General features: G+C 40.4%; 1 protein-coding gene across 2 annotated transcripts in view; it reads right to left on the bottom strand.

Annotated features, from left to right (window-relative positions):
- Window positions 1–302: 302 nt before the first annotated feature.
- Window positions 303–11,415, bottom strand: part of GEMIN5 (gem nuclear organelle associated protein 5) — a 35,538-nt gene continuing 24,425 nt past the window's right edge. Inside the window, exons 20-28 of one of the 2 annotated variants that reach the window (XM_083355723.1) lie at window positions 11,137–11,274; window positions 10,579–10,726; window positions 9,111–9,230; window positions 7,794–8,004; window positions 6,365–6,622; window positions 5,582–5,744; window positions 3,669–4,191; window positions 2,828–2,924; window positions 303–685 (exon numbers count right to left, since the gene is read on the bottom strand). In XM_083355723.1, the coding sequence (XP_083211849.1) occupies window positions 518–685; window positions 2,828–2,924; window positions 3,669–4,191; window positions 5,582–5,744; window positions 6,365–6,622; window positions 7,794–8,004; window positions 9,111–9,230; window positions 10,579–10,726; window positions 11,137–11,274 (1,826 nt within the window). In that variant the 3' untranslated portion in view covers window positions 303–517. The remainder of the gene's footprint in view (window positions 686–2,827; window positions 2,925–3,668; window positions 4,192–5,581; window positions 5,745–6,364; window positions 6,623–7,793; window positions 8,005–9,110; window positions 9,231–10,578; window positions 10,727–11,136; window positions 11,275–11,415) is intronic. The other variant, XM_083355724.1, reaches the window with a different exon arrangement.

The raw sequence follows: 11,415 nt of genomic DNA, 5'->3' as shown, positions 1-11,415 counted from the left end.
GCCTTCAATGAAATTGAGTTTGACACCCCTGGTGTAGGTTGTCCCTCAGTCAGATGTATTTAACCTGGGGACTTCCATATATTAGATGATGCACTATGCTACTAATATCTTCAGATCTCACATAATTTTAAATATGAGTCTCTCTTCATAAACTGGAAGAATTTTAGATCAGGAAGAGTATTTCAATGGGTTTAGAATGTGTGTGTGTGTTTAGAAGATATTCATAGAGCACCTATCTTTTAAAAGGAGACATATATATAAATGGGATTAAAATAAAATAAAAAAATAACCAGATAGTTCATATAGCATGTTTATTAGGTGCAATGCAGCTTCCTTTTGAAGTAGAAAAAAATTTGGTAGTGCTTTTAAAAAGTAGGTATTTATTTTTTCCACATTATTTTATTACACTCAATAATTGTCCAGTATGACTGTATAACAGTAGTCCTCTAATCATTCATTCCAGAATGAAACATATTTCATAACCATCCTTAACCCTGAGAAGAAAAATATAAGAATTTCATATAAAGAATTTCTTGGAAGCTTCTTTATATATGTGATTTCTTCCATATTTCCTAAGTAGATTTAATGACTGCTCTTGTAATTCTGGAATCAGATCCTCTTGGCACTGTGCACCCATGTGAAGCACAATAAGGCAGCATTCTAATACATCAGGGAAAGGGGAATCCTATAAATAAATAAATAAATAAAAGTAGACCTCTAAGTTAGGTATATTATTCTTCAGTTCATGTTTAAATTAGTAATGCTGTAACATACTTAACATATATGAGTAAAAATAATTAAAATTAGCCTTATGCCATTCAAACGGCATCAATTCTAACAATTTAAAAATAGTTATCAATAGTGATCAAATTAGAATTAGTGAAACACATCATCCCCATCAGTTATTTAAAATTAGAAAGTTATCACACCTGTCTATTCTAAGAGTGTTCAATTATAAAGGTAAAGGTTCTCCTGCACATGCGTGCTAGCCGTTTCCGACTCTAGGGGCCAGTGTTCATCTCCATTTCAAAGCCGAAGAGCCAGCATTTGTCCGAGGACGACTCCGTGGTCATGTGGCCGGCATGGCTAGACACCAAGGGTGCAGGGAACGCTGTTACCTTCCCACCGTCGTGGTCCCTATTTTTCTATTTGTATTTTTACATGCTTTCAAACTGCTAGGTTGGCAGAAGCTGGGATGAGTAACAGGCTCTCACTCTGTTATGCGGCACTTGGGATTCGACCTGCCAAACTGCCGACCATCTGATCGACAAGCTCAGCGTCCTAACCCACTGAGCCACCGCGTCCCTGTTCAATTATACTACTACTCATTTGAGTTGGAAGTTATTTTTCATTTTACAATGTGCAAGCACATTGCTTCCTACAAGCTAGATCTTTGCTAATTGCAGAATACAGGTAATCCCCAAGTTATTTCACTTAACGCTCATTCGAAGTTACGCGATGAGCACCCCCCCCAGTGCTTACGAGCAAGTCCCGAAATTACTAATATTGCAGCACCACAGCAGTCGTTCACCCTTACAAGCGACCGCAGTGGCACTGCAACATTCACCCTGGTTATTCCTTCTCTCCCCACCCCCGCTCCAAGTCACCCTAGGTACCAGGCCTTCAATATTCATCCTGCAAAGATCGAGATCCTTCGCTTTCTTGGCTGCTCCAGGCCTTTGGTGTGTTCGCAGAGAATGGAGGACTAAAGTAATGCAAAATCACGTGAGATCAGTGGGGCGAGATCTGATGCTACTGATCTCACATGATCTCATGGTACTTTAGGCCTTTGTTCTCTGCAACAGAGAACGGAAGGAAAGCCGGGGAATGCTTCCACCTGCCTTGGTGGAGCAGTGGGCTAATGCCTCCTTAAGTAACACCAGCTGCCTGCAATTAGTGCAGGTTCGAGTCCCACCAGGCTCAAGGTTGACTCAGCCTTCCATCCTTCCCAGGTAGGTAAAATGAGGACCCAGATTGTTGGGGGCAATTAAGCTGACTTTGTAATAATGCCGCTTGGGTGTGTGTGTGTGAAAAAACCCTAACAAGCAGGCATATACATAGAATGAAGGCTACTGCTAAGCTTGTAAGCCGCCCTGAGTCTTCGGAGAAGGGCGGGATATAAATGGAATAAAAATAAATTAAATAAATAAATAAATATATGCTGGATCGGTATGTCAGAGGCCTTTTCCAGGCTGCTGCTGCCTGGAAACGGACCGCTGGAGGGCTGCGGAAGCGTCCCCTGGCCTCAGATCTGGGCAGCAGCGGCCTGGAAAAGGCCTCCAGTGCCCCGATCCAGCATCCGGAGGAACACAGAAGCAGGAACTGTGGCAGAGGGGAGATGGATCTTTTCAAGGTAAGTCCGGCGCAGTAGGAAGGGGGGAAGCATGAGGAGGTATCTTAGTGGGTCGGGGAGGCCTTGGGGGACTGTTCTATCACTAGGCCCTCCATGGCCTTTCCTACCCTGAGATACCTCATATTCACTTAACGAACCGCATGCCTCTTAACGAGCGAGTGATCTCATTCTGAGGTATAAGATTTACTCGGAGTTTTCAAGTTACGAGTGGAATGGGAAGGCTCGTAAACCACAGATTTTCCCTCTGGAGAAAGAGCTTGGAGGAACATAACATAATGGATGTCTTTTGTCTGAATGTAAAAAAGAACCAGAAACACCATTCTGCAACAAACTTTTAATCATTCAGTTCAATCATTTTGGATTCAGACCTCTTCTAAATTCTTGTCGCTTTTCCTAGTCAGATTGTCACTATCAATAAGCAACTTTTAAATGGCAAGCAGAGAAAACACTGCTGAAGAAGAATCTAGGTCTTACCTTCATGCTTTCTGGAAATTCTGCTAGTTTCTGATTTGTTTCTGCAAGTTGCTTTGTCAGATCTGGCAGAGAAACTGGTTCCTTCCTTTGTTCTTTGCTGTAAAGAGATTTATATTTATATAAATTAAATAGTTCTGTCATATAGACAAGTTACTTTCAAAACTGTTTATAACAAATCCTACAGAAGCAATCCAAATGTTAAGGTTATGTTTGAAATTGTGCACTTGTATGTTCTCTAAAGCTTTTTGATAAAGATTTAGAATTTTAGAGACTTTTTCGGGAGTTAGAATAGTACATATATAAAGCTAAAGCTCCCCTTGAAAACGTATGAGTTCAGGACCGCAGCAGTTCAGGAATCAACCATTAATATTAACATCTTCCTAGCATTATTCCTCTGCTATGGCAAGGTCCGATTTAAAAAGTTCTGTATCCCTTAATTTAGAGGGAGAATCAGGGCAACTGATAAGAGTTGAGCATTTACTGGCTGAATGCCCTTCCTGACACCATGTGGAGTTTGCAGCTGTTATTTTTTCTTTGCGCCCTAGGAGAGAAACATCTGCCGCTACCTAGGATTCCAAATGGGAGGTGAGCGTCTTCACCACTAGGTTACCACGCTGCTCATTAATGCATATTCCCTATATTTATCTCAGTTAAGTTCACCCTACGGTAAAGGGATGGATGGATGAATGGATAAATAAATAAGGAATATCAGCCATGCCTAAAGCTAATGCGCTCTAAGTTATATAAGGTATGAGTCAAATCCAACACAGTGAGCTGCTGCTTTTGAACATGATTAGCTTACATGCTATCCTTCCTACAGAAATTATTTGGCAAATCTTACTTCAGATTCTGGTTTATTGCAGACTTAGCCTCCAATTCCTGCCCCTCAGCACTTTGATGGAAGTTGGTTTTCTGATGCTCATGAATCATTTCTGCAAAAAATTGTTGAACTCTAGCAACGTCCCTCTGTAAACTCTGGACTTCAGCGTGCTCTTCTGAAAGGAGCACCCTACATGCCCTCAGTTTCATCTGTCTGTCTTCTAAAAAGCTTAAATGGTCCGCTAAATCAGTTTCTGAGGCAACTCCTCTGGAATCCACGTCAAAAGGATCTTCAGCCTTGGTGGGCCTGATTACAGTTTCTTCAGTCAAACACAATGTATTAATGCTGTTACTCCTCGGTTCAAGAGTAGCAGGAGAATAAGCTTCAGAGGGTTGTTTCAGGGATTCTAAGCCAGCCTTCTCAGGGGAGTTCCACCACAAGTTGTATAGCTGTCCATAAGCCACAAATGCTTCCAAACTTCTGAAAGCTGCCACGCTCTCAGGATTTCTGCTGTCCAGCTGGTCTCTCACACGATCGCAGCCTACTGAACAAGACAAAACATAACTGGGAATGTTGTGCTTTTCAATCTTTCTCCAAAACCCAATGTTTAGAATTGCACTGTTATAAATTTTTTGCCACTATAAGGAAAACAGATCAGAGTATAAAGTTTTAGTCTCTAAAATAGATCGAGATACTAAAAATATACAGGTAGTTCTTAACAGTTCATTTAGCGACCATTCAAAGTTACCATGACACTGAAAAAAGTGATTTATGACCCGTTTCTTACAGTAACGACCACTGCAACATCCCCACGGTCACATGATCCAAATTCAGGTGCTTGGCAACTGATTCATATTCATGAGGGCTGCAGGTTCTCGGAGCCACGTGACCCCCTTTTGCGACCTTTTGACAAGGAAAGTCAATGGGGAAGCCAGATTCACTTAACCGTGTCACTAACCTAACAGCTCCAGTGGTTCACTTAAAAACGGTGGGAAGAAAGGTGGTAAAATCGGGCAAAATTCATTTAAATGTCTCACTTAGCAACAAAAAGTTTGGGCTCAATTGTGCTTGTAAGTTGAGGACTACCTGAAATCTCCTGTGAAATTCATTACTACAAGAAATGGCAGGCATAACAGGAATGGCTTTAGAAAGGGTTTGGGTACATTCATGGCGGAAGGTTCCTGAAGGCCTATTGATCACGAAGTTTCAAACATTTCCTTTGGGTTGGGGGCAGCATGCTGGCAGGAAAACTACAGAGTGGGGGTGGGTGGGAAGGGGGGGGTGCATCTCTCTTTTCTACTCATGACCCAAGAAGTATCTAGCCATACTAGTCTTATGTTATTATGCATTCCTGCCTGCAGGTAGAAAATGAGATGTCTCATTGGACTTGTTTAAAGAATGACAACGATGTGAGTTGAATCTTCACCTCTTCTCAAAAAGCAGAATGATGGTTTTCTCTCAAAATGAACTATTAAAAAGTGGAGGAAAAATGTTCTAGCTAGATCAGGAGTTGGTCAGAATTCTTACCAAAAAGGAAAAAAAAAGCTCTGTGCCGTGAAAGGAGTGCTATTAAGTAGTCCTCGGAATCTCCTGTTCTCATAACAATTGTACAATATAACAACTCTTTTGCTGCCATCTGGTAGCCTCTGAGGAAAACAGCACTCTAGGTAGTTGGGACCCACAACCCAGTGATCTAGACATCAATAAATCCATAATTATGTTTCTTGTTACCTTCTGGGCCTTCTGAACTCATTTTATTTTTCCCATTTAACAAAGTAACTCAAAGAATTTTTTCACACCTCAGTAGTAGGGGGGAAAATTACTTAGAAAAGCTACCATACTGATGCCTCCTACCAACCAAGAGACTATGAAAATTGGAGGGTATCCTCTTGGACCTATGGAAATACGGAGACCAAGTAAAAATTAGCCATCACCTGTAGGGAAGCAGAGGTTGCATATATCTTGCATAAGACTGAAGTTTCCAGCGTCATAACTGCGCATCACAGCTCTTAAGGTAGCTTTCACAGTTTCCTCCCAGGAAGACATCTGAAGGCTAAGAGATGCTAATGTCAACTCATGGGAAATGTGGAACACCAGCTAGAAAAAGAAAGAAAAATAAAGACAGATTTTAAAGATCTCAGTTCATGGGAGTAGATGGAACAGCAAAAACCTAAGGGCAATTATCAGCTAGTTTCTATTATAACATTTTTAATGTGTTATTTGTTACAAAGGGAGCTTGAGTGAGACAACTAAAATAAATGAATTGTTGTCAGGAACTTGAGGAAAAAAACCTATAGGATAGGGCAGATGAAACTGGCATGTTTAGTAAGAAAAAAAAGACAACAGTAAGGAAGACATGTTACCTCTGTTCAGGTATCTTAAGGGGAAACTATGGGGAATATGTTGAAATATATTTCATAGCCATGTATACTTGGGAGTGGAAACAGAAGATAAAGATCTGTAAAATAATTGAAGCCGTCTACTTTATAAAGTTTCTGGGTTCTTTATTTTTGGAGGCTTTTAAAAGGAGGCTAGACAGTCACCTCCCATGGTTGGTTTAGTTGATTTTATCCTCTGCTCAAATGTAAAATTCTATGATTCTAGACAGACTTTGAATTTTTCAGGAACTGTTGTGAATCCAATATAATTACTTTGTGGTTTAATCACTACAAACTACCATTAGAAAATTATACTCACGAAGGTCATAAACTAATTACCTGCTTGGGAGGTGTATTGCTAGTAGCAGGAGGGTACTCAAGAATCCTCAGCTGCTCAAATATATTCTGAAACTGTTCAGGCGTGTTCACACCTAACACACTCTGCCATACATTGATAACCATTTCTATGAAACAGCTATCTTGATTGGTGGTCCAGCTGTTGTAACAAGGTGTGGACGGGCATCGAGTTCCCACTGGATTCCGTTGACTGAGGCACTTGTGAAGCAATTCATGAAGACAGAATACCAACCTTTGCCCCTTTAAGTGAAAACAAATTTTTAAGGAGAAAAATTAACTTGAGACAAAATATAAGCTGTGTGTGCATATTTATTTGTATCCCATCTTTATTATTTGTAGAAATAACAAGGTGGCAAACACATACAACATACCGTCCTTAGCTTAGCTTGAGACAATATTTCTCTCAAAACTTGATAAAAATATAACCTCTGTGTGCATATTTATTTGTATCCCATCTTTATTATTTGTAGAAATAACTCAAGGTGGCAAACATATACAACATACCATCCTATTTTCCACACAACAATAACGCTGTGAAGTGAGTTGGGCTCAAAATGAGTGACTGGCCCAAGGTCACTCAGCTGGCTTTCATGGCTAAAGTGGGACTGTTACTCATGGTCTTCAGCTTTCTAGCCTGGTGTCTTAACCACTAGACCAGGGGTAGGCAACCTCGGCTCTTTTATGACTCATGGACTTCAACTCCCAGAATTCCTGAGCCAGCCAAGCTGGCTCAGGAATTCTGGGAGTTGAAGTCCATGAGTCATAAAAGAGCCGAGGTTGCCTACCCCTGCACTAGACCAAACTGTTTCTCATATGCTTGAAAATAGGTATAAGATTATAAACAAAATAAAGAGCTAAAGAATAGACCACTCTGAAGCAACAAAAGATACTGATCAGCAAACTCTTGTTGCCACAGAAACTAGATGCAATGATAGAAATTTGATTTATATACAAACAAAAATATGTATTAAAGAATTTGTATACTGATAATATGTAATATTCAGTAATATGACAAATGTTTATGTGAACTCAAGCTTTTACACATACAGGGTCATTATCCAAACCTTTAACCCAAACCAGCCTATTTGCAGAATTATATGTTCATGTGTTTTGTGGCTGGCAGATAGCATCAATTTCCAAGATCTGTACCATCCTTAATCCAATGTATGACTGCTTCACGTTAGCTATGTCTGACCTCAAACATATGAAAGCTAACCCTTCAGGTCATAGAAAAGGCATCAATATGTTTGTTAGAAGTTCAGACGTTCTGTTGTAAGAGAGTACAAATTAGCTTTCTGTATATAAACTATCTACAGTTATTAATTTAAATTGGGCTAACATCTAAAGAATATAACTATATATATAAAATACTATTGTATTTTATATATCATCATCATCATCACTCACTGACCAACAAGCTGTCATGCTGCTGGAGAACCTCTTGTGCTCCAACCCAATTCTTAGATGAAAGAAGCTCCTGGGCACATCTCAAGGAGAAGGACAGAGATAAATCTTTCTCTCCAACTATCAGAGCCAATTCGGCAGCAGTTTTAAGTGATACAATATCTCCTTTTTTAGCCAGTACTTTGGCAGCATCGTAGGGAGAGGTGGCTCCAAGGTAACTGAAATGAAACCATTTATACAAAGTATTAAACTTTAATTTGGATCAAATTTTCAGTTTAACTATTAATGCATTTATAGTTGTGCTGACAGGTTTACGCTCCCCTCACAAAATCTGTAAGACACTAAACATTTAGAAGGTAAATATGAGTGACCAGAAAAAACACATTCAAAAAAAATTGTAATGCAATTCAAATTAAACGGTTAGGCCACATAGAATAACACAATCATTATAGAAACCGTAACAATAGAGGAAAGAATAAAACGATCTGTTATAAAGTTTGTATATTCTTGAATATTTGGGCTAATAATACAGTATACACTAAAGCTGACATACATGGGTTGAGATGGAAATGAAGGGTAACTATCCACAGCTGTGCCTTAATAGCAATTAGTTCTAGCAATTAGTAATAGAGTTCTATTATGTCTGAGATCAATGATGTTCATGTTTACGTACAAAATGGTTCACATTTTGCAAATTCTGAAAGGGCACATGAGCACATCTACAATTCTATTTCTTTATTTCTCCTCTTGGAAGTATCTGCTTTGTACATTAATATATACTGAAGAGGGATTGAGAGGTTATCAAGAATTGCTTACAATTCTTCAACTTTAAATGGGACCACAAGAACCACATGACTGTATTTTGGTTATATTGTTTCGAGGACCCCAATGACTTTCATTTGGTAGCAGGTGCAAAGCATAGTCAAGTCCAGAAAAAAAATTAATGCTAACTTATTATGTACAGAAAATATCATTAACTCAATTAATTCAAGGACAAGCGATGTTAGGATTGACATTACAAAATTCCTTAGAAAGGCAAAATTTGGACATTTATAAACTGACTAAAGTCACAACCAGAACACCTTTTCCTTCTAAAAGTTATACCAGAATAATTTGTATCATTTATTATTTCTTTCTGTATCTTATGTTGCCTATTTGCAGACTCCTGCAGAAAAACACACTTTCTCTCTGTCTCACTTTGTATTTAAGTTTAAGTTTAAGTTTATTGAATTTTTTTAGACAGAGATTGAGGGAGAGAATATCTTGCTTAGTAGAAAGGTGACAACAATATATTGAAGAGATAATATTTTCTGACAACTCATACCATTTGGCTGCCATAGAGTAATGGCCATCCTTCTCTAGCACAGCTGCCCAGCAGATATACAGATCTTTTAGAACTGGATCTTCAGGATGTAATCTAGCTTTGGCAATTACAATGGCTTCTCTGAGACAGAAGAAGAGAGAAAAATAGTTTTAAATAAATCACATCTTAACATTAGCATATTGAACCACTGATCTTTCACATCAAGTTAAATTCAAAATAATTATTGTGATTATTTCCTCAATAAGATGCTGAGAGAATTAGCAAGCCAGCACCCAACTAGAGACACACATTTTTATGTCAAATAATAGACTGTAGGAGAAATTAGGAATATTAAACATGGTCTTAAATTGAAGACCATGTTATAAAATAATCCTTTTATAACACTAACTACAGATAGTCCTCGACTTACAACCACAATTGAGCTCAAAATTTAGGTCTGCTAAGTGAGACATTTGTTAAGTGAGTTTTGCACAATTTTACAACTTTTCTTGCCACAGTTGTTAAGTGAATCACTGCACTTGTTAAATTAGTAACACGGCTGTTAAGTGAATCTGGCTTCCCCTCGTCAAAAGGTCACAAAAGATGATCACAAGATCCTGGGGTACTGCAACCGTCATAAATATGAGTCAGTTGCCAAGCGTCTGAATTTTGATCATGTGCCCATGGCGCTGCTGTAACTGCTGGAAGTGTGAAAAACGATCATAAAGCAGTGTTTTTCAGTGATGTTGTAACTTTAAAAGGTCATTAAATGAACCATTGTATGTCGAGGACTACCTGTATGCTGTTCTGGTTCTTCTGATTTACATGAAAAGCTAGAAGACAATCATTTCTTTCTCCAGAAAGATTCCCCAGTGGCGTAGCGTGGGTTGTCAGCACCCGGGGCAAGGCAACCGGAAGCGGAAATAGAGGGGCGGGCGGGCGGTGACGTCACGGCACTGCTGAAAAGACGCGCCCCGCTGCGGTGTACTTTCCAAGAAGAGTCGCGCGCATGCGGGATGCTTCCGGGTCCCTCTCGAGGGCGGCTGGGCGGGGCTCCGACCTGCAAGAGCCGCTGCATTCAAGCTCGCACGTGAGCCCCGCTAAATAAAGCCACGCATGCGCACGAAGCTAGGCCGGCTGGCCAGCGGGTCCGTCTTCGCTCGGCCAAACCTGCCAGGGCGCCTGCGGGGCGCTTGCGGTTGGCCTGAGCCTGGGCGGAGAGTTGGCCGCTTCTATTTATTTTATTCAGTTTATGTGGCCGCCCATCTCACCTGCCGGACTCATTTCGCTTTGCAAGAAAGAGCAGCTCGAGAGCGGAGCCAAGCCAACTCTGTGCAGCCCTTGGGGCTCCCTGAGCAGCTCAGTGCGAGCGCGCCCCCCCCCAGATGTTGCGCCCGGTGCGGCCGGCCCCCCCTGCACCCCCCACGCTACGCCACTGAGATTCCCAATTCTATACCAGAACCAACTGAAACAATAGCAGTGTAATGACCTGAAAAAATTATGAGACTTCAAGAGTTCCACAGCTTCATACACTTTGTGAAGGGAAAGGAGATGGGAGGCAGCCTTGACATACTGTTCTTGAAAACACAACTGCTTTGCAAAGGCTTCTACAGTACAGGCCCAGGCCTGGTAGCCAGCTGAAGGGAAGACGGGAACAACAATAAATAAAGTAACATGGAGAGAAATAAGCACATGATTTGTGATTTGTTGCATTTACATCTTACCTTTTTCCCCCTTTTCAAACATGGGTGGGAGGATCCTCCCCAAATTTCATCTCACTGAACCCATGAGATATGTTTGGCTGGGACAGAATGACTACAGACACCCACTGAATTCCAGGATCAACTCCACAATTGAAACTGAATTTCCCCAATCCTAGCCTGACACTTCTGAACGCTGGCACTGCAGCTACTCTGGCCCTGCAGTGTAAAACCAATGTAAGATTTTTAAATTAAGGAAGGGAAGTACTTTAAAACAACGCATCATTTTTACAATACTGCCTAGTATTGGGTGCAATATAGCAGATTTTCTTCAGTGTTGTGCATACCCATTGGTGAGATAGCCACTAGTTGATCTGTTAGTTCTCCCCTTTCTGCAGCTGATTGAAGAGCACCTCTAAGATCTCCTTTCCACAACATCAGTTGTTGAAATAGCTCGGGGTGTCCATTTCCTAAATGACTTTTTCCTGTGGGTGCAAGTATTATGTATAATACGCCTTGAACAACGTGTACAGCATCATCATCAAAAAGCAACAAGAAAATCTACATACATCTTTTTAAGAAGAGACTGGACAGCCATTTGCCTGAAATGGTATAAGGTTTCCTGC

Source organism: Vipera ursinii (assembly GCF_947247035.1).
Source record: "Vipera ursinii genome assembly, chromosome: 2".
NCBI classification, from domain to species: Eukaryota; Metazoa; Chordata; class Lepidosauria; order Squamata; family Viperidae; genus Vipera; species Vipera ursinii.
This window is presented reverse-complemented; position numbering and strand designations above follow the sequence as displayed.